The 23,342-nt window shown below is 34.8% G+C and overlaps 2 protein-coding genes and 1 long non-coding RNA gene across 15 annotated transcripts in view; 2 read left to right on the plus strand and 1 right to left on the minus strand.

The window, feature by feature from the left end:
• The first annotated feature begins 220 nt into the window (after positions 1–220).
• Positions 221–2,301, plus strand: LOC141377863 (uncharacterized). Its single transcript, XR_015509684.1, has 3 exons — positions 221–1,143; positions 1,918–2,108; positions 2,245–2,301. It is a non-coding gene; the product is annotated as an uncharacterized LOC141377863 (long non-coding RNA).
• Positions 2,302–3,502: 1,201 nt separating this feature from the next.
• Positions 3,503–7,765, minus strand: serpinh1b (serpin peptidase inhibitor, clade H (heat shock protein 47), member 1b). 4 transcript variants are annotated; one of them, NM_131204.2, is made up of 6 exons: positions 7,608–7,765; positions 6,898–6,945; positions 5,167–5,777; positions 4,813–4,911; positions 4,495–4,727; positions 3,503–4,400 (listed from the first exon to the last, which is right to left on the minus strand). In NM_131204.2, exons 3-6 carry the CDS (start codon positions 5,747–5,749, stop codon positions 4,098–4,100), a joined length of 1,218 nt encoding a protein of 405 aa, NP_571279.2. In that variant the 5' UTR covers positions 5,750–5,777; positions 6,898–6,945; positions 7,608–7,765; the 3' UTR covers positions 3,503–4,097. The 4 variants fall into 4 exon arrangements, with proteins under 4 accessions (NP_571279.2, XP_087138534.1, NP_001296752.1 ...); XM_087282408.1 differs by having other exon boundaries at positions 5,167–5,897; positions 6,076–6,945; positions 7,608–7,762; NM_001309823.1 differs by lacking the exon at positions 6,898–6,945.
• Positions 7,766–14,246: 6,481 nt separating this feature from the next.
• gdpd5b (glycerophosphodiester phosphodiesterase domain containing 5b) overlaps positions 14,247–23,342 on the plus strand; it is a 90,715-nt gene continuing 81,619 nt past the window's right edge. For all 10 annotated transcript variants that reach the window (XR_015509633.1, XR_015509634.1, XR_015509636.1 and 7 more), the window contains exon 1: positions 14,247–14,510. The gene's annotated coding sequence lies outside the window, so the exon portion shown is untranslated. The remainder of the gene's footprint in view (positions 14,511–23,342) is intronic.

A 23,342-nucleotide genomic window follows, 5' to 3' on the forward strand; every position in this document is an offset into this window, starting at 1 on the left:
TTTACTATTTTTTGTGAAATATTGTGGGCACAGTTGTTTGAATGTACACCATGGTATGGGTGAGGCAAGGAAAAGCAGCAGGTAACATTAGGGAATAATCTGATTAATGTGCTACAATTCTCGATATTAGTTTAGTTTTAGTTTCTGTTCCTGACGATTGGGTTGTCATGGTCCTAACCTTCGACCACCACTTGTTCCACAATGCCCCGGCCCTTTACAGCTCCCCCTGCAGATCGTCCCCTGGAATCCGTAGGATAAAACCCGGCCACCAGGAGCTCGCATTTGAGCCCCAACCCCAGGAAAAAGATGGTTTGACATATCCAGGTCTTACCCCAGGTTGAGGAGTTCAAGCATCTTGGGGTTTTGTTCATGAGTAAGGCAGGGTTGGAACGTGATATTGACAGACCAATTGATGCAGCAGCAGCAGTAAAGTGGTCGATGTACCGGTCCGTTGTGGTAAAGAAGGAGCTGAGCCGAAAGGCAAAGCTCTCTATTTACCGGTCAACCTACATTCTTACTCTTACCTATGGTCGTGAGCTTTGGGTCATGACTGAAAGGACAAGATCTCGGATACAAGTGGGCGAAATTTGTTTCCTTCTCAGAGTGGCAGGGCGCACCCTTTTAGATAGGGAGAGGAGCTTTGTCACCCGGGAGGATAATTGAGTAGAGCCGCTGTTCCTCCACATCAAGAGAAGTCAGCTGAGGTGGCTCGGGCATCTGTTTCGGATGCCTCCTGGACGCCTACCTAGGGAGGAGTTCCAGGCATGTCCCATGGAGAGGAGGCCACGGTGAAGACCCAGGACACGCTGTAGGGACTATGTCTATGACTATGTCAGGGAACGCTTTGGGATACCCCTGGATGACATGGATGAAGTGTCTGGGGAGAGGGAAGTCTGGGGTTCTCTCCTAAGAATGCTGCCCCCTGACCTGCCCCGGAAAAGTGGACAAAAATGAGTTGAGATGAGTAATTTTACTTAGGATTTACAAGCAGGCTAGTAGATTAGGGATTGTTTTTTATGGTGTCAGACCAAGGTTTGTTATTTTTACAGTTTTGCTCTACAACACAAAATACACACAATCCTGGGCCATTTATGAATTTTAAAGCCGCTGGTCTGAAGTTGCTACATAAGAACTCCAATACAGGTATTTGAGAGCACACAAAAGTTACAGCTAATTTTATTTTAAATGAAATTGTAAAATAAAGTAATGTTTTATCTCTGGAGTGACTGCACAGTTTCTTATCTTACCTGCTTTCAGAATCTTATGACATTTGCTGGAAAACAAGACAAAAACGGAAAAAGAAAACTCACAGTCAGACAAGAAGATAAAGTACAATTCTTTTCATATTCTAGGGGTTTGGAGCAGAGTTATTCAAACTTTTTTCTTCTTTTTTTTCAAAGTTTTCTTTTTGTGTGCAAAATTAAGTAAAATCACTTGGTAATGGCACAAAGTTGCATTTTTACATTTTTAAATTAAACTTATTTTGTTCTCAATACATTAAGGAAACAGTATAGTGTTGCAAACAAATAAGTATTTTTTTCACTTCAAAATGTTCATTAATAAGCATGATAGCCTACAGTATATGTATTTATAATTTCGATACACAATTTAAGCTGTTGGTTTTTATAGTTTAAAATAAGATTGTGATTAAGATGAAATTGTGACTTTTTCAGTCTTTTAAAAAGTAATTTATTATTAAAATAATAAATATGCAGTTTGGTTGCTTACCACAAGATGGCGCTGTAATACAGATGTTTGTATTGTAGTCCTACACTAAACTAGGATGCCGTTTTTTAATCATATTTTTAACTCCTTAAACCAACCATTTATGAAACAAATGTTGCACAAGGATTCAAGGTCATTTTTTGTCAAGGTTACACATTGATTAGTAATCTCTTCCTCTTTGGGTATTTTTAGCCTCTGCTGATTGCCCATCTCACCGTGAGAGCCCTTGACTCCAGCCTCTAATTCCTCCTTCGTTTATGTCCACGGAACGGATCTGCAAGTGTGAAAGGAAATTACTGCTCTCCAACATCAACAATCCTCTTTTAAATTGTGGTGTTTATGGTACCATAAAGACAGCAGGGTGTCAGGGAAGTGTGTGTCAGGTGAGGAGGTGAGACACTGCCATAAACACACAGATAAAGCTCTACATTCCAGGATTTGACACATCAAGCCAGGCGGAATGAATGGGATTAAACTGTTTGTAATGACAGAGCAGTGACAATGTGCTGTGATTTGCAGGTCTCATAATCACTATAAACACGGGGACGGACAAGGCGCCACTGGTATTAGAAATGGTTAGTATGTGAACTTTTTTGCTCAGACAAGACGACAAGAAAACCGTTGTAATGTTAAACAGACAACACTGTAAATGGGCTCTATGCACAGCTAGTGTTTTACAGCCAATGATAAACTTCCAGTGAACGTTTAATGTGACTATTGTCAATTTCGCAAGGTTCTGTTTACATCATTGATGTTGTAATGTAATTACAATACATTTAGTTAAATAGACTTACAGTAAGCATTCATTTAGTTGTAGTTATCTAGCATCGTCAGGATCAGCAGGTTAGCGCAGAAACTCTTACACCAGTATTGAAAATACTGGTGTAAAGTAAACAGAATTTAATGCTGTGCTTCTTTTCGGGCTGAGACCCACTTTATATTGTAAAGAAATCAGATATTAAATGAAAGTTCACCAGAAGTGCTGAGGCTGGCTGGCTGAAATGAAGTATGTGTGCAAATAGCTCATTTAATAATGTAAACAGTATTCAAATTGATCAAGTTTCACCCTTTTTATAATTGAAAATACAATATTGTTTATTTATGTGATGTGTGGTGATCAGGCGGTAAATGTTTTGCCTCACTTGTAAATTACAAAAATGATTCCCACAGAGTGTTTTTTTAATAACGATTTATTATGTGCAAACCATGTGCAAACCATGTGGTTACCAAAGTTCAATTTTTATGAGGCAAGCCACCGAGCTTTTATCTGCCATTTGTTGGTTTTATTTGTTTTATTTCATGTTAACATCAACTTCTTTATGTTCAATCATTCATTCATTCATTCATTCATTCATTTTCTTTTTGGCTCAGTCCCTTTATTAATCTGGGGTCACCACAGCGGAATAAACAGCCAACTTATCCAGCATATTTTACGCTGCTGATGCCCTTCCAGCTGCAACCCACCACTGGGAAACATTCATTTACTCTCATTTACTCACGTACACTGCGGACAATTTAGCTTATCTAATTCACCTATACTGCATGTCTTTGGACTTGTGGGGGAAACCGGAGCGCCCGGAAGAAAGCCACCGCAACAAGGGGAGAACATGCAAACTCCACACAAAAATGGCAACTGACATAGCCGAGACTCAAACTAGCAACCTTCTTGCTGTGAGGTGATGTGGCTACCCACTGCGCCACCGCAGCACCTTTATAATGATGTATTATTTATAATTCTAAATAATTTAAAAGTATAAAAAAGACATGATATTATAGATATTTTCCATTTCAGTTTATTGAAAAAAATGATGACAAAAAGAAGGAAAAACTTGCTCAAAACATTTTTAGAATTAAGACATATCAAAACATGGCATTTGTCAACCTGGAAATTTCTGCAGCAGTTCGTTTTGTTGGATGAAAGTGAAATAAAAGAGCCTACAAAACTGTGCTTTAAGAAACAATTGAGTAGGATTACCTTTTCCCTTTAAACATTAAAGATAAGGTCAACCCTACCCAGATGTTACAAACTCATAAAGAGAGGTTCTACAAGCACTATCATGAATATCATAACACCATGGCTCAACATCAATTACACTACACTTAATGTAAGCATAGTGTTTAATTGAATAATTCACATGACATAATTGATGTCAAACCACTGGTCCTTTTGTGCGGTTCAAATATATCTCACTTATTTCTACCATTGCTCCTGACACATACCACCTATCTTCTTAAACAATGCTTTTGTACTGACAAATTCACTTAGATTGTCCATACACCTGAGGTAACACCATTAATTACAATAATAACAGTTTGAAAAAAAATAATAATAAAAAATAAATTTCCAAAAGTTCATTCAAATAGCCTAAAAGTTACAATTCATCTCTCATCTTATCACCCTTAGGGCGAACTAGCCTGCCAATAAAAAGGATGGAGTTGGTCTTGTTGTCTTTCACAAGGAAAATGAAGGGATGGTCGGCGTAAAAGAGCTTGGGGTTCCTCATCTTCTCACTGCCGAAAATGCTGGGGTCAAATGGGTTTCCCTCTGTGTCCCACTCCAAGGAGGAGGCATGGAAGACATTGGAGAGGTAAAGGTCTTTCTTGCCGGAAATGTTGGACAGATCTGCCTTAGACTTGTCCACAGCTTCAGTGAGACCGAGTTCTCCAAGATGTTTCTGCAAAGCAAGGAAAAAGATGCTTGTACATCATGCATGGAGAGAGAAAGAGTGGTTTACGAGCAACTGTGAGGCAGAAATCTGTCATATTCACCTGAAGGTCGTGGCTGACTTCCATGCTCACTTTGGGCAAAGAGATGGCGACCGCTCTCTCCTCAAGTTTGCTAATCCAGGTGTCCAGCTGCTGGCGGGTGAGAAGATTCTCCAGCCGATCCAGAGGCTCCACGTGGTACGGCATGATGAAAATCATGCTGGACTTCTTATGCGCCAAAGGCATGCTGACTATTAGAAACCTGTTCTCCGTGTCTTCATAGAAGCCGTAGATTCCTGTAAAAGACGAGAACTGTTAAATACCTATGTGGATATTATTGACTTTTTAATAGGAGACAACAGGCTGTTGGGTTTACAGTACCTGTGCGATGCATCATTGGGACAGAGACTGTGTGAGAGCGGGTCACCAGGAAACCACGGTTGTCAACCATCTTGTGGTGGAACTTCTCATCCCAGTGGGCTGTGGAAACAAGTACATTTTATTATTATTATTAAATTATTTTTGTCATATTTTAAAATAAAATAGAAAAAATAATTGACAGAACTATATAGAAGATTAGGGCTGTTTAGTTTCACATTGTGTAATAGCTTACTGTAAGTGTTTTAAGGAAAAGGGTTTCTGAGAAATTTTCTAGTAAAGTGAACTATTTGTGAATAAGAATAAGAACAGCTGTGCTCATTGCAGAATCACATAACATAATTTATAAATACTTACGTTTGAAGAACATAGCATTGACGATCATAGCCCCGTCTGTGTTTTTCACATCCTTTGTAATTTCTGGCAGCTTTCCATCAGTTGTCTTGGCGGCCCACTCATTGATGGAGTTAATAGCACTTCTCTTGTCGCGGAAGTTGATTTTGGAGTGCTCGTAGTTGTAGTGCTTCTTGCTGTTCTTAACAAAGTCTTCAGCAAAGCTGACAGAGCTGGGGCCGTACAGCCTGTTACTGATTTTCCACGTCACATTGCGGGTCTGCGGGTCACTGACCTCAGTCAGAAGCTCTGATAAGCCCGTATGCAGATGCTCGTCTTTCAGAGCGTCAGCCTTCAGGACGCTCTTCACCTGGGATGCAGTGGAGGACTTGCTTCCCATTGCCACCATACCAAGAGAAGATGCCACCACCACAGGTGAGATGAGGATGTTCTCGAGACCCTTTTCTTTAGCCACATTGTGGTAGAGATTGAAGGCCAGATTGGCGCTGGTGTCTGCCATGGAGGTTGCATGAGTGCTCAACTTTTTGTCCTCACCGGACACGGCCACAGCCAAAAGGCACAGAGCAATGAGGCTGGATACCCACATTCTGGCTGGATTTTTGGATACGAAAAGCCTATAGCAGAGAGATTACAAGTGATACTTAGTGCAAATTGCCCAATTTATCAGAAATGCTCATTTTAATATTCCATGTGTCAGATTTAGAAACAAAAGGCTGCAAACTAAATTGGTAAACCTACAGAAATTAAGGCTGTAGGTTATGTTTTTTTTTTTAGACCAAAGCAGTTGTACAATATAAAGGCTAATTTTAATATTTCATGTGTCAGTTTTATAGAAACAAAAGGCTGCAAACTAGTGTTTTTTAATGTTTTTTATCACTTTTATTTAAGTCTTTGTATTGTAAATTGGTAAACCTACAGAAATTAAGGCTGTAGGTTATGTTTTTTTTTTAGACCAAAGCAGTTGTACAATATAAAGGCTAATTTTAATATTTCATGTGTCAGTTTTATAGAAACAAAAGGCTGCAAACTAGTGTTTTTTAATGTTTTTTATCACTTTTATTTAAGTCTTTGTATTGTAAATTGGTAAACCTACAGAAATTAAACCTGTAGGTCATGTTTTCTAGACCAGTTAAACAATAGCAGCGGCGTAGACTAATCTCACGGGAATGTGCTGCTTAAAGGGATAGTTCACCCAAAAACAAAACAACTGGAAGCTTTTGCTCTAGAGTCTAGCCTATCATTAATTCATTCAAGACACAACACAGAGGCTGATCAAAGATTGTAAAGATTAAATATAATAAGGTTGTAAATTCCTGAACAAACTGACCTTAAGGTGTTTTCAAGAGCCATGGGTATTACCTTTATTTTACCTGTATATGGTTTTTACTCTCAAAGTGCTAGGAGCTGTTGACTGCTAAATTTTTTATTAAAATATGTTTCAGTCAGCTTTGTCTTTGATGGACACTAGGGTGAGTAAATTAACAGCAAATACCTTTTTTTTTTGTGGTGAATTATCCCTTAAACATGAGCCTGTTTTTTAGGCATTTCTGAAATGTGCTTAATGTTGAATATTAGAGCAGTTTTTGGATTCAGTTGCCAACTACACTTGAGTGTATGTAAGATGATATGTGTCTTTATGCAGCAGCAACCGCAGCATTGTTGTCCATTAGCATTTGTTTTGTTTTTCCATCTCTTTTTTTTCTTTGTATGTTGCTTTTTTATCATCGTGAATACCTTGATATGTTTTCATATTCATAGTTGTCAACGATATGGATTTTCACTCTGAAAGACAAGAGGTGCATTTGGGTAATCTACACAAAAGTATGTTTATATACATTGGTAACTGTGCTAAATCAACTCCTTGCTGTATTTCTTAATTCAGCAAAGGTTTGATTTAGAGTTTGCTGCTACTGCATGCACACAGAGAAAGAAAGACACGCCGACTCTTCTCTTCTTATTGGCTAGAAGAACTTTAGAGAAAAAAACTTTTTGTCCAATCAGAACTTCCACAGTAGACCCGCATCTGAATGGCAGAGGGAGCACTGATGGAGAGATAGCAACAAACCACTCCCAATGGAAAAACTCAATCACTGACTTGCCACTTTCAGGATAAAAATGTAATGGTAAAAATCTGGACAAAAATGCTTTGAGAAGAACCTTTAGTTTTTTAGCTCTTAAAATGTAACATTTAGTTTATTGTTTCCTTTCTGCAGTTTTGCATGTTGGATTAAATATTAAAGAATTAAGATAAAAAAAGTTTGGGAATTAATTTGGCTGTAAAACATTTTTAAAACTTCAAAACTAACAAAAAACAGTATGAAGAGTAGTAAAAAGTATTCTTTGACCCTGTGTGCAGTAGTTTTTTTTTTTTTTTTTTTTTTGCATGCAACAAAAGCAATCCCATATAAATATTTGTGAATAAAATAATTTCGCCCAATATTTACCTTGGACAGCTGTTTGGATGTTTTCCTCTTTTTTCCTCTCCTCTTCTCAGATGTTCTTCTTCTTCTTCTTCTTCTTTGTCTTTTTCGTCTTCTTCTTCGTAGTCTTCTTCTTTTTCTCCTTCTCCTTCTTCTTCTTCTTCTTCTTCTTGGATGCTGGTTTGCTGTGTTTGAAGCAGAGGCCTTTATACTCCAGGAAAGAAACTTCTAGAAGCTGGACACGGGCTATTCAAATGAGGATGTCTGGATTTCCTGGGGATGCAGAGAAAGCCCTCCCTCTGGATCAAATGACCACCTCTGCAAGGTCCTAAAGCCTTCTGAAAACAGCTGTACTTTGCAAACAAACTATTGTTATTTTCATTAAAACTGGTGAAAATGTGTTGTTTTGGCATAAAGTTTGTAAGGAAGGATGATAATGTTTTGTAGCATGCAACGTTTTATCGTCGAGCTCACATTTGCAGTGCTGAGTTGGCAGTTGGTTTGAACAACAGCATATGAATTTTAACACAAGAACATAATGTTTCTCTTTAAATCACACGATTGACCTCTGGATGTATAAAATAACTGATTTATTGATTGAGTTTGAGTCTGTCTTTGTCAGCATTCCTTCTAGATTCTTCTGTCGGGGGATGCAGAGGCTTGTTCCCACATCTCACATCCTCCCCCAACAGTGCCACGTCAAACTGAATTCTTTTTCTGGCTGCGGGTGTGGTGCAGAAACGGTACTGCAGCAGTATATAATCTAAATATTTTAATAATTTTCATATGGTATGTTTTTCATTTTGTTATGTTTAGGTGGTCATTCTTTTGCACATTAGTTGTTTTGTCTGTTGCTCTGAGCTCTTACATAGTAACATTTATTATCCATGCAAATTTTTTCTTTTTTTCAGCAAACATTATGTAATATAATAAGGGATAGTTCGACCAGAAATAAAATGTACACTCTATGAAGTAGTTGCAAAACTTTATAAGAAGATTTTTGAAGATAAATTAAGAAGAAAGCTGGAAAACTTTGATAGCAAGAAAAACAAATATTGAAGTAAATGGTTAGGTTTGCAGCTTTCTGTTCAGTTCTTAAAATTTAACATTTGGTTTAAAATAAAAGAATTAGATAAAAAAGTAAAATCAATAACCTGATAGTTGTTTGTGGATTAATTTGGCTGTAAAGCATTTTTAAAATTGCAAAACTGACTAAAAAGCAGTATGAAGAGTTTAAAAAAAGTTATTCTCTAGCCTTCGATAGTAAGAAAAACAAATACTATGGAAATCAATGGTTACAGGTTTCCTGCTTTCTACAAAATATCTTCTTTTGCATTCAACAGGTAAAAGAAGTCAAACAGGTTTGGGACATGTCATGGGTGAGTAAATGATGACAGAATCTTCAGTTTTGGATGGTTAAAAGAAAGACCCCATTTACAACCCCCACCGCATTACATGCTCTTTGACCCCTATATTAATGAAACCCACCCAGTAATGCTGCTGGATTAAACCATTAAAAACTCAGTAGAAAACCTGACTTTTAAAAGTTTATTTTCTTTAAACATGAGCCTATTTTAGGCACTTCTGAAGTGTTTTTAATGTTGAATATTGGAGACGTTTATTGCATTCAATTGTCAACTATGCTTAAGCATACAAGATGGTTGTAAGATTGTTCGTCTTTATCCACCAACAACCACACACTGTAAAAATTATATTCAGTATGAATAATTATCATTAATTATATGATCAAAGTCATGACAACAAATATTTTATGCTACTTTAACTTATCTCAACAAATTAATCAGGTTTAATGTAATATTTTTTGTCAGTTTGGCTGAAGTAAGTTGAGATGACAAGAAAAGTTAATTTGACTTAACTAAAAAATGTTGGCAACACATACATACATATATATATATATATATATATATATATATATATATATATATATATATATATATTTTTGGATTGTTGTTCTTTAACATTTGCTGCTTTGCATGTTGAAAGATCCCATTTTGATCCCTACAGTAATAAAACACACTCAGTAATGCTGCAGGAATAAACCTTAAATTGAAAAATCCCCTTTTTAAAGTTGTATTTTCATTTTCTTTGTGTAAATAAGTTAAAGTTACCCGAAGAGCCCTGTAAAAATACATTAAAGATTAAAAAAAACTTTCAAACTGCTCAGAATCTTTTGTCACATTTTAGGTAACTTGCCTGATAAGCACAAAAGCATGTGTTTTCTGCATTGGCCCGTCTGTGTGTGGTATGTGTTGTTCAAACATGTGGCTCTGCTGTAAATTACATCTGTTGTTTACAAAAGAGTCTTTTTAAACATCTCAGTTTGTCAGCACTTTAGGTTTGCATGTGGCAGATGTCTTAAACTCAAATGTTGGGTGTAAAAGGCATATTCATATTTAAGCGTGCAGAAATTCTACACAAAGCAGTCATTGATTTGTGGGCTGCGCTGCGCAGAGGGGGCTGTGCAGAACATGATGTAAGATGCAAGAAAAGTTACTTCTCAAGTGCTGATGTAACTTGGTGCAGCATTGCACACGTCTTTGATTTGTTTTCAAAAAAGTGGTGAAAAGTAGTTTGAGAGAGAAAATAAATCCTCCTTAATAGCTTTATGTGCAAAACGGTATTCTTTATTTAAATTTCTCCAGCCTTTTAAATGTTTTTAGATTTTCCTAACCTGTGTCTTTCTACAACTTTATCCCGGATGTCTTTTGAAAGCAGAGTTTAATGTGAGTAAAGGTATAGATTTACTCATATACAGTTGAAGTCAGATTTATTAGCCCCCATTTGAAAATTTTCTTCTTTCTTAAGTATTTCTCAAATGATGTTTAACAGAGAAAGGAAATTTTCACAGTATATCTGATAATATTTTTTCTTCTGGAAAAAGTCTTATTTGTTTTATTTCGGCTAGAATAAAAACAGTTTTTAATTTTTTAAAAGACAATTTAATGTCAAAATTATTAGCTATTTTTCTCGATAGTCTACAGAAACTACCAGAACAAACCATCATTATACAATAACTTGCCTAATTACCCTAACCTACCTAGTTAACCTAATTAACCTAGTTAAGCCTTTAAATGTCACTTTAAGCTGTTTAGAAGGGTCTGAAAAATATCTAATAAAATATTATTTACTGTCATCATGGCAAAGACAAAGTAAATCCGTTATTAGAAATGATTTATTAAAACTATTATGTTTAGAAATGTGCTGAAAAATCTTTTTTTTTTCCATTAAACAGAAATTGGGGAAAAAAATAAACAGAGGGGCTAATCATTCTGAATTCAACTGTATATTGTACAGACATAAAATAAACAGAAGGTGATGTATAGGTGCATCTTTTAAAGATTGTAACAGCACTTTAGATCTGTAGTGTCTGCTTGTTGCTGGCTGTATGTGGGCGGAGTAATACACAAAAAGTAAAGAGGCTGTACGGGTATTACTTAAATATATCACGGCTATCAGCCAATCAGATTCAAGAACCAGACAAAACTGTTGTATATATATATATATATATATATATATATATATATATATATATATATATATATATATATATATATATATATATATATATATATATATATATACAATTGTCTGGTTCTCGAATGTTGTATATGTTGTATATAATGTACATATTCACAACTTGTGTATATATTATACTCTATACAAAAGCTGATAGATGTATAATACATTACGAAATTCAGCTTTTAGTGTATTGTTTAAGATTTTGTGATCTGATCTGGACTCCTTTATTATTTTTTACTATCTGATCTGGAAATTGATTCAGCTGTTTTGTCTGGTGCTTTTATCTGCTTTGTTTAAGAAGCACAAATACTACTTGAAAAACATGATTTCTCATCCCTACACCATCTTTCTGTTTAATAGCACCGTTAGATGTTTGTGGTTGGAAAATCCACATTTTCAGTAAGTATGACAGCTTGCAATGGGTGAGAATTAGGTGCGATTTTGTCTCTTTTGTGGCTGAAGGGAGAATAATTTGTGCTGTGGCTGATGAGGTGCGATGCCCTTCAGTGACTCTGGGCTTTTGTGTGTTTCATTAATGAACAGGCTCTTAGTCATCATGGATAAGGAGTAATTGACTGTGACCTTAGTCACTTTTACTAATTGAAAGCAGATAATTAGTTCTTAAGGTGTTAACCCCAAAATGTCTCTTGGTATGTATTCGGTTTAAAGGTAATTATTCAGATAGCCTTGCCCTTGAACATGGAACAAAAAGTTTTGGAAAACTCCAAACTTCTTATTTGCCATGTGACTTGTTGTCCACCAGGTGGCGATCAAAGAAAGCTGTTGTATCTAGTTTATGGGTCTTCTTTTCTCTCACTAAAACAAAATGTAAGGGACCTTTGTATAGAATGATTGGTGGCATTTATTCCATGAGTTAAAATCTATGCCAGCTTATTCACAAGCGTAACAGATAAATATAGGTAGTTTGGAGGTAAGTGAGCAGCTGGTTGCTGTGACCAACAGCTGATTAGAGGCTGTGGGACTTTTTTTATTTGCACAGGAATGTCAGGGGGAAGGAATTATGCTGCAACCTAAATAAATGTGCCCACACACACTTACCAACGTTTTGGAGATCACTGATGTCTGCTTGTATGATTTATCAATAATAATAATGATAACAATTAATAATAGTTCCTTACATTTATATAGTGCTTTAGACACTCAAATCGCTTTAAACATCAGAGGAATCTCTTTATCCGTCAGAGGGCAGTGGGCAAATTTGGGCAGGATGCCGGGTTTAAAACTCTACACTTTTCAAAGGACATCCTGGATTTTTTTATGGACCACAGTGAGTCAGGACCTCGGTTTGACATCTCATCCGAAAGACTGCGCTCACTGAGCAGTATAGAGTCCCCATCAATATACTGGAGCGTTAGAACCCACACAGATCAAGTGGTTGCATTTTGAGCGCCCCCTGCTGGCCTCAGCAACACAACTTGCTTTATTAAGTAATTTCATAAATTTTTTTTAGATGTAAAACAGTTTTAAGTTTAAAGTCTAATGCAATGAATCAAGGGAAAGGTTTTAAATTTTACAACTTAAAAAAAAAACGTACATTTCACAATTTCAAAGAATATTTAGAAGAAAATGAATATTTTTTTCTATTGTAAAATCTTACTTATTTCTTACAAGTAAGTTTTTTATCTTTAAATTATTTTTTATTTATTGATTTTTTTTTTTTTAGCTTTTAAGGTTTATTACATCATGCATTCAATGACTTAGCTATTCATTCGAGGATAACAAAGTTAGTGCAAACCTAATTGAACAAATTCTGCTTTTTTAGGTAAAGGAGTTGTTTAAATGGATTTTAAATAAAACTACAGTTTAACTAGTGAGAGAAAAAGTATCAAAACAGAAGTAATTGTATACCAGAACTAGATGAGTATTATATTAAAAGTGAATCTGAAAACTGTTTTGGTCCAAATGTCTTCCAAACTGTGCAAGTTGTGATTTCTTTTTTGATATATATATATATATATATATATATATATATATATATATATATATATATATATATATATATATATATATATTTTATATTTATATATATATATATATATATATATATATATATATATATATATATATATATATATATATATATATATATATAGTACGTATCGCTGTCGCCTCACAGCAAGAAGGTCACTGGTTCAAGCCTCGGCTAGGTTAGTTGGCGTTTCTTTGTGGAGTTTGCATGTTCTCTCTGCATTTGTGTGGGTTTTCTCCGGGTGCTCTGGTTTTCCCCACAGTCCAAAGACATGCGGTATATGTAAATTGGGTTGGCTAAATAGTCCAAAGTGAATATATGTGTGTGTGAACGAGTGTGTATGGGTTTCCCAGGGATGGGTTACAGCTGGAAAGGCATTCGCTGCATAAAACATATGCTGGATAAGTTGGCGGTTGGTTCCACTGAGGCGACTCCAGATTAATAAAGGGACTGAGCAGAAAGGAAAATAAATGAATGAATGTATATATCATTCATTTTTTTAAAAATGAGCCCTTTTGTACTTTTTTGGAGGAACCTTAATTAATTTATCTTAATATTATTTATTTTCTTTATATTTTGAAATAATTATTTTAATAGTTTATTTTTTAGTATTTCTAATTTTATTTAATCTAAATTATACGTATTTAGATTAAATAAGTGTTGGCTCAGTTCTGGATTTTTTTTTTCATTATTAATATATTTTATTACTTTTAACCATTTATTACTGAATAGTTTATGTTACACGAACTTCTGTTTATCTTAGTGTAATGCTTTTTTTTACTTTAACGACATTTTATTTTTATTGTTTTTGCATTTTTTTTATTTTTTATTTTTGTGTGTTTTTAATGCTTTTTAACCAAACATTTCCACGGACCCCCCATCACTTCCACACTACCCCCAGTTTGAAAACACCTGGTTTCAAATAGCAAATGTTATATACGCACATGGTAAAGAAAATCATTTGTCATGATCATTTAGATTAGAAGCATCTCCACACTGGACAGTAGGGAGCACAATATGCAGCAGTATTACAGAGAAAGATTTGGTGCCGCCCACAGCGCATCTGCCCCGCCCAACAATCGACTGCTGCTTTCTCGCTCCCATAAGCACGGGCGCAGGTACAGCACTCAACTGACAACACAAAGAACGCCGGAGAGAGCAAACAAACAGCATGTGCTTTTAATTCAGACACTTTTTAATCCTCCCCTAAAGTGCTTCTCGTGTCTGCACATCAGGTGCCTTTTTATGTGGTCTCTTCTTTTTTTTAATATCCTTCGAGTGAGTTGCAGTGTCAGTTGTTGGCTACCTGTCCCGTTAGGTGTGGAAGGAAGGACACAGGAAACGTTCATTTAAAGTTCACTTGCTGAGCAACTGCAAGACAAACGCGTCTAGATAAGGTAAGACAACTTGTTTATGTCGCTTATTTATTTATTTTAAAATGTCATCCGCTGTTTTAAACGTGTAGATTTTGAATGTACCGGTTGACCCTTGACACACCGTAATGTTTGTTTGTTTATTGCAATCATTTACGTAATATTAATAGACTTAACGTTTCCAGACGTGGACGCTTAAATTAAATGTTGACAGGCTGTGTGGGGTGGAGGTGTCTTTAAAATCACAGCCAATATGGAAGTCACAACTAAAAGTTGAGAGGGTAGATATATAAAGTATTATATTCAAATTCGTATTTGGCTTTCAAATAATTTGATTAGTAACCACAACATTTAAACTAACGTTAAGTTTACAAAAAATGCGTTGTAACCATAGCAATAATGTGGGGTTCTCTCACTCGTCGATAGTTTAGTCATCAGACTTTTATTATATAATCTACATATTACAAGGAAAGAGCCTATAATCTATGCTCTTTGTTACAAGTATGATGTTACACATGTTTTGGAATCCTGTCTTTACAAAAAATAACAAAAGTTTACGATGAATATTATTCAATAAATAAACAAATAAACAGAAGTTGAACTAATTCATCATTGTTATGTTACACTCTCTATACTTTAACTATGAGTTTGTAGTGAAAGTGGTTGTTAAAGGCAACAAATGAGCCAAAAAGGTTTCTACACTTTTTTTTTGCATTATTTTTAAATCCAAATAACCCAACGTTAGGAAGGTGCTATTAGTTGGGTTATGTGTTGTGGTGTTATTAACTCAACATTCATAACTAAGCATAAATAATAATAATAATAATAATAAAAATTAATATAATAAAAAATGATATAAATATACCCACAGTGTAAACTATTATATGACCAATTAGTTCTGTCAGCACAAGTTATAGGTTATTGTAACTTATTAAACTAAGTTAATCATGTTCTAACTTCATTTTATATAAGTTTATAAGTTACGAAAGATGTTTCACGTCAGTTTGACATAACATAAGTTCAATGGACCCATATGGTTAATTTGATTCAGCTTAAATTCAAGACGACCAGGATTAAAAAGTGCATTCATTGTTGATAGTTACATTTATGTTAAACATTTATGTTTAGCCGAGAAACACCAGAAAACATTAATTTTTCTCTTGTACGGACTTCAACCGATTGTATGGCTTTTTATGTTACGTTTGGAATGCAGCCTATCCAAGAATGTGATCGTTTTTGCCAGGTGACTGCATACAATATAATTACTCTGTACATACAATTGTAATATTGCAGATGAATTAAGAAACTGGTTTAAGAATATTTTAAAATTTAAACTTTTAAATTTCCAAAGATTTTTACGAAGAAGAATATAAGCTTACTCTGGAGTTGAAGCTATTGGTTTTGCATGGAACTTAATGACTTTTAACATTAGTCTGTATGACATCAATTTAATTTCTCCGCTGGCCAAAAGTCTTGTGCAGAGCTTCAGTCACCAAGGTGGAGGCTAAGTGATCTTTAATCAAAAATCTAACCATTTGCTTTCTCGCTGAAATGGCAATCCTTCTCTGATGACGTCAGTTTAATGAATTGGGTGAAATATGCTAAGCCGTTAGTTTGCTGCAAGTGAAAGATGACAGGGAGGAGTGCAAAAATTAAAACCCCGCCCACTACTCAATATTCTGTTTCAGTTAGAATGCAGTTAAAGAAATGTTAAACACTTGTAGTGTAGAAGCAGGGTTTGCCATGCTTTTTACCCTGATTTTAAAACCCTCTTCATGTTAGCACTATAATTCTACTGTTAACCAAGCATGCCAATCATATATAATGTGAAATTATAGTGTTAGAATTTTACGGCTAGATTCTTGTCAACCAACACCAACTTATATGCCTCATATTCACTTACTAAATAAATGCGTCAAACAACCATTTTAGTAAGTGTAAAAGTAAAGTTACGAATTCATTTAATGCATAACAAAATCTCATTTAAGCCATAGCAACAAAGTGCTCTCCTGTCATTATGATTATCATCAGATAAAACATATAAATTGGACAAGTCACAGACATGCTGCTTGCTTCTTATAAATGTTTAGTTTAAAGAGAAACCATCAAAAAACAGAAACATCAAATGAATGTGAATGCACTGGTGTAAAAAGGTTTCATGATTACATTTACAATCCTGAAAAGTTTGTTCAGGGAAACTTGATAGTAGTCAGCAATCTAAAATATGTGGATGTGCAAAACTAAGGTTTTATGTAAACAGGATGCATGCTGTGTTTGTCCAGTCAATGACATTGACACCGCAAATATGTAAATAAAGATTTTTACCAAGGTTTAGAACTCTACAGTTTGAAACATCATGTGGTTTAAACATTATGGATACCCAGGAGTAACTGTTAACTCTTTCTTCTGTTTAAATTTTTATTTTTTTATTTTTTATTTTTATAAAAAAGTTGCCAGCATATTTGATGGCCCTCATTATATTTTCTGCTAGGAATATATGGCCATGTTATATATTAAAAATAAAGGACCAAACCACACACATAAACACTCATGTTGTTTAACTCTTAATCAGAAGAAGTGCAGATCAAAACACATATAAAGATTGTCTAATATTTTGTACTGGTAGTGCTAATGAGTCCTGTAACTCATTAAAGATTTGCGCTAGAGCTTCCTTTGCCATAATAAACTTAGTACACAGTAAAGTTTTATCTATAGCAGAGCGGAGTTGTGTTTTAATTTTCAAAATGTCTGTTCAATGGACAGGAAAAGTTAACTGTTGGTAAATGATGAGAATTGCAAAATTTAAAACTATACCCAATATATTGTTTAGGTGGAATTCTAAATTAATCAAGGTTAAAGGGATAGTATGCTCAAAAATAAAACTTTACTCACTCTTAAGTGGTTCCATATAGGGCTGCACATAATATATAGTTTCAGCATCAATATCGCAATGTGTGCATCTGCAATAGTCACATTACTACATGAAAAGTTCAGCATGAATGAGTACAACCCATTTTGAAAATGAATATTTTAATCCATTTCTCAGTAAATATAGGTCATATTTTGGTGCTTTTGAACAAACTGAAATCCCACTGATGGGTTGCAACTGGAAGGGCATCCACTGTGTAAAACTTATGCTGGATAAGATGGTGATTCATTCCGCTGTGGTGACCCCAGATTAATAAGAGACTAAGCCGAAAAGAAAATGAAATAGAAAGATAGTACAGTTAAATACAAACAAAATATTAGGAAAAATATAATAATATAATTTTGGGTATACTGATATTTGAACGATTTTTGTAATATATTTTGTTAGATAAGCTCCAGATTTAGCTTTAGTACTGACTAATCTAATGTATATGCACCAATATAATATACTAAAGCTTCTCTTAGAAAATATTACTTTAAATAAGAGATTTGTGAGGGGTGTATGTATACTGAGCAGCACTGTATCCAATGTTGAGTTTGAATTTTAGTTGACCAGAAGCTACAGAATTGTATTTATTTACTGTATTTTTACTGAATTTGTATGATTTAAGGAAAAAAAAAAGAATTTGTGTCTTGTTCCTAGTCCAAATATTTACTTTAAGAGATAAAAACGAGGATTTTATTCACCCTACTGGCAGAAAAACTCTTAATTTGAACTTATTTCTTGGTGCAAACAAAACAATATTTTTTTACTTGCACAAGGATATTTTCTTTTATATTTGGACTAGAAATGAGACAGAAATTCATTTTTTGCATTGTTATTATTCAATTTCTGTACCTGAACACACAGTTAGATTATCTTGTGAAACTGTTTTTAATATCACAATATTTGTCACAGTAAAATAAAATATCACAATATCAGATTTTTCTAATATCATGCATCCCTAGTTCCATTAGCTTTTTCTGCTGAACACAAAATAAGATGTTTTGAAAAATATTAGAAACCTACAATCATTGACTTCCATAGTAAGAAAAACAAATACTATAAAACTCAGTGGCTGCAGGTTTCCAACATTTTTTTCCAAAGTAACATATTTTGTGTTTAACAGAAAAAAGTAACTCAAACAGTTTTGTGCCAAATGAAGAGTAAATAATGACACTAGTTTTGATTGAACTATCCCTAACTATTTTAAATATGAAAAGCCCTTTAATCAGAATGTGACCAAATTCTGATTAACACTGAAATATTGTAGTGAATGGCATGTAGCTACAGGCCTTACAAACATTGCTTTAAGCACTTTTGATGATACAATCAGTACAATCTTAACCTACATCACTGACAGTCACTGGTTGTTTTGCAAGATAATCTAGTTTTGTAAAGCCAGTGTACAGTTCCATTTAAGTGTTATTCAATATCAACACAGCTTTACCCGTTAATTCTGAGTAAGTCACCTTTGTAACATAATATATATTTTGAAAAGCCAGTAGCATGATTCCTATTTGATTTGACACATCTAAAATGCCATTAGAAACAAAACCAGAACAAAAGTTCCAATGCAACCCTTTGCTTTTGCATCAAACCCATTCTGTCTTGAATACTGGCTTTAAAGATCTTTTCAAAGAGCTGAGTAAGAAGAATCAGTGCCGCCCATCTCTAAGGAAACAGTGTCCAGTTATCAAGCATGGTATGTGTAACGTTGAATTATCCCTCCTTATCGTAAGTGAGCCGGGTGATGCTGTGAGATGACCTATTATTATTGTCAGTCCTGTGGGAGCTGAGCCATGTGTTGTCTTTGATTAGTTCACACCCTCCACCCACATGTCAAAGAATAATGGAAGGGACTCTCTGACTCAAAGCACAGCATTGCATCATTAGTGGACCGCTTCTGATGAGGTGGGCTTTGAAACGTCTTTAATCTGGATTGTGCTTGATGCTTGGTGATTTTTAACTTGCTACTTGGACAAGAAATCTGTGGTTACTTAATTACAAATGATTTTCTTCACTAATTAGCAGCGTTTTCAATGAATAGTGGCCCATTACCATTACTAATGCATATGGCACATTTGGTTTTTGGTGCGCTGAAAAGTTGCTTTAGAATGACAAGAATTGGGATATTATATTATATTATATTATATTATATTATATTATATTATATTATATTATATTATATTATATTATATTATATTATTTTATATTATATTATATTATATCATATCATATCATATCATATTATATTATATATTGTTGTCATGACCTTAGCTTACCAAATTTGGTGCACAAGTTGAAACAAAACAGAGATGTGGTGTTTTATGATTAAGGACTAGCCTGTATCATATCATCAGTTCTTGAACAAATTTGAGGCGAGGCATGCTGTACATCTATTCATAGCTTATACATGAGTTTCAGCTTATGTACGCCTACCTGGAGGGCAAGGATTTTCTTTGCTGCCCACTAGTTATTTTTAACCATGTTTGTACTTTGTTTATTAAGATTGTGATATTAAAAGACCAGATTCACTACACACCTTATTAATGATACATATTATATAAATGCAAACAGAAGTGTCCTGAAGCTGAAAGTAGTATATTAACGTGCCTATTAAAAATGTTTTTATAGAAAACAAGCATTAAATATATGCTTAACGTGACTTGATGCATGCAGACTGTAATGTTAAATGAACAAGTTCAGGACAGATTATTAAAGCAACATTTTGTGTAAATGACCCCAGGATATGAATTTGAACACAAAAATAAACCGAAAACATGCAATTCAGCATGTTGTGTTCATATTCAGGGCATTCTTCTTTATTTTATATAGTATGCATCACCAGGAGGATTATACTGAATTTGATGGTTCAGTAATACTGTCTCATTTTGAGTCATGTTCAAAATCCATTTCTGAGTGCAATAGCAGAGCATAAAATAAATAAATAAATAAATAAATAAATACAAATAAATCAATAACCTATAAACAGAACCAAATAATTGCTCTAAATCATTTGTCTTCCATCATCTGTTTTACTCAACATTACAATGTGGAAGAAGATATCAACTTCTTTAAGATCACATGTCCATTAAAGCATTTCCCCTAAAGGCTAATGTAGTTTGTAGCGATGAGGCATCTGTTTTATATTTTTTATGGTCGAGAGTTAAAGAATGTTTAATCTTTCTGCTGCACTCATTACATTTATGTTTTCGAAAGCTGGCCAGTCACAATGGGGAGGTGCAGGGCACAAAACCACAAACCAACTGGAACAACTATAAAGATCCATTCACTCCATACCAACAGGGGGATGTAATCATCAGGTTACATCATGTCACCTTTGAAATATTCTACAAGTTCCAATTTAGCATGATCATTTGTCGAAAACTAGCTTCGACAGATGCTAATAGACACTAGCCTATTGACTAGACAAATGACTCCTCTAACAAATTTTTCTTTTACTATCAGTCTGTCTGACTGCGGTGTGAATGTGGCTTTAAGCAAGTTTACAAGGTTTAGTTAATTTTTTTGGAGTGTTATCAAGAAGGAATGTATCAGAAAAGTTAAGGAATCTGTTTTCAAATGTTTGTCTCAAATTTGTATGTCTATGACTTTTGGCCATTTTTTGGGTGTCAGTCAGAATAGTTTGTTGCTCCATTGGCACTAGTTGGACCCCACTGGGGCCTTTTGGGCTGATTGAGCATGTTGAGTTACCATATGTCAGCATTGGCACCATTGGTGCAAGACAGATTTCTGATTGGCCGTTCAGTTTAGGGAACAAGTCTCTTTGAATATGTGAATGCATTCATAACAACATGAGCCATCTGGAATGAAGAAAATTATTAACATTGTTCATACACAAAATGTTAAGCAAGCAATGCTTTATTTACTATTTGAATATGCAGTCCTAGCTATGATTTCCATTTTTGAATATGAATAGAGTTTTGACACTAGGGCTGGACCAATCAACAATATTATATTGAATGGCAATAAAATTTATCTCAATAACAATGATGTGTTATGCCAATTACTGGACCCTCAATTTTTTGTGGCTTCAGTCATTGTTGGGGTACTCTTTTAAATCTGGAAGCATTACCTTGTATTGAAATATATATCATTATCCTTCAATATGGAAAATAAACTCAAGATTGCATTTTTGCCATAATTCCCAGCCCTAACTGACACCTACTGATACAATTGTTTTCACTCATTCAGGTGTAGAGTAGACTTGCAGGTTGGCCATTGAATTAAGTTGCTTTTCCATTTTTTTGGGTCGAATGGTTCTCTTTACTTAACCATTGCATTCTGTGCTGATCTGAGCCTGTCAACATGGGTATGGTTCCATTTTAAACTGTGTTGCTGATAACATAGCTCTCTGCAATGTAATGCAAATTTGTCAGTGGTTAACTTGGTAACGTAAGTGTACTGTAAACAAATAAGATATTTCTTCTTTGGGGCTTCTTTTTTCAGATTTGGATTTTTTTTTGCAAAACAAATAGATATAATATGTGATAAAATAATGACTAGGGCACTTCCGCTTCACCAGATATGGAGAAACTGATAGCTAGGTAACAGAATGGTAATGTCACACGTACACAGGTTCTACCGGTCCAGCATGGGTCAGAATGCTTTTCTAGCTGTGCCTAGAATTTCGTGCCTAGAATGGTTTGTAATTGTGTTGCGTTGTACCAGGCTAACATCGCACAATTAATTGACATTCAGTAAAAACTGTGATTTCTTCTCATTCATCTTATCAGGGTAACACTGCTCTGTGATCTAGTGAATCAGTAAATCAGCAGAAACTGTAAATACACTGGCTGCACACTTGCAGTTTTTCTCAATTGCTTTGGCATAATTTATGAAACAGACTTCACATTCTCTAAACTGTGAGTGCAAATCTCAATACTGTTTGATGGAACTTTAAAACTTCATAGCATGTCTGCAAATCTAGTTACTCACTCAAAAACATTTCATTTCATGCTTCAAAACCTACTTATCATGTCAGTAATTTGGCCAAGGCCACCAAAACATAAAGTGTGTTTGTCATTGTGCGAGTCACACTGCTCAAAATGATTGATTGTTTTTTCACCATGACAGTCAATCTTGGAAAGTAAGGTTAAAAAAGTGATATTTGTTGTAAGAAGTCAAAAATAAATGAAAAAAACATTTGTGCATCCGTGCGTTTACTTTTGTAAGAATGTATTACACGTAAAGTGTCATGTCTTGCTTGTCCAGTTACTGTATTGTACATTTTATGTTTCTTTTGTTACCACATAGGGTTGGGCGATGTCGAACAATCTGGCATCGTACGATGTCTAATATAAAACATTGTGATGGACAATGGCATCGTTGTCATAGACGGTGGTGAATTAGTTATGAATAATTAATTCATAACGAATTAATTATTTGTAGCCTACCATTTTAACTACCTGACGTGCATGGTCTTTGTTTTACCCATAAACAAATCATAAATGAATAAAGATAAGTTACACACATAATTACCAATTGTCAATCACTTTTTCCGCGGGACTCGTGAATAGGCGTGAATGTATCGTTATAATGGCGTTGTCAAAGTTGGTTGGTAAAAAAGCTGCACAACCAACAGGAACCAACCAACAGCATCTGAGGTGTTCGCTAAAATGACCAAGTACAAGTGTGAAAACGAAAGATTGAAGCAGTCTACTGACTCGCTGACTGCCTGGACCCACTGTCTCGAGCGCATGACAGTGGCTGTTTTTTCCCAATATGTGTTCTTCAGCGGTCTTGCATCCTCGTGTTCTTGTGTAACGTCATCATCAGCTGCCAAAGTTCAGTTCAAATACTCAAGACAGCAAGTACGGAGGACGCGTGAATCTTCCCGCATGTGTTCTTGATATCGAGGACACAACGATGCAGACTTGAGCACCGATCTCGCTCTTGAAGTCCCAGAAGTCAATGCGACTGGA

This window comes from Danio rerio, chromosome 15 (genome assembly GCF_052040795.2).
Source record: "Danio rerio strain M-AB ecotype USA chromosome 15, GRCz13ab, whole genome shotgun sequence".
Lineage (NCBI taxonomy): Eukaryota > Metazoa > Chordata > Actinopteri > Cypriniformes > Danionidae > Danio > Danio rerio.

Excerpts from the sequence above, each read along its gene's own strand:
- serpinh1b (XM_087282407.1), bottom strand. The coding sequence starts at position 6,965 with ATGCACCTCTTGTCTTTCAGAGTGAAAATCCATATCGTTGACAACTAT. Across the intron at positions 4,728-4,812 it reads CCCAATGATGCATCGCACAG|GAATCTACGGCTTCTATGAA; the intron begins GTACTGTAAACC and ends CGTCTTTTACAG. Across the intron at positions 4,401-4,494 it reads AAGTCAGCCACGACCTTCAG|AAACATCTTGGAGAACTCGG; the intron begins GTGAATATGACA and ends CTTGCTTTGCAG.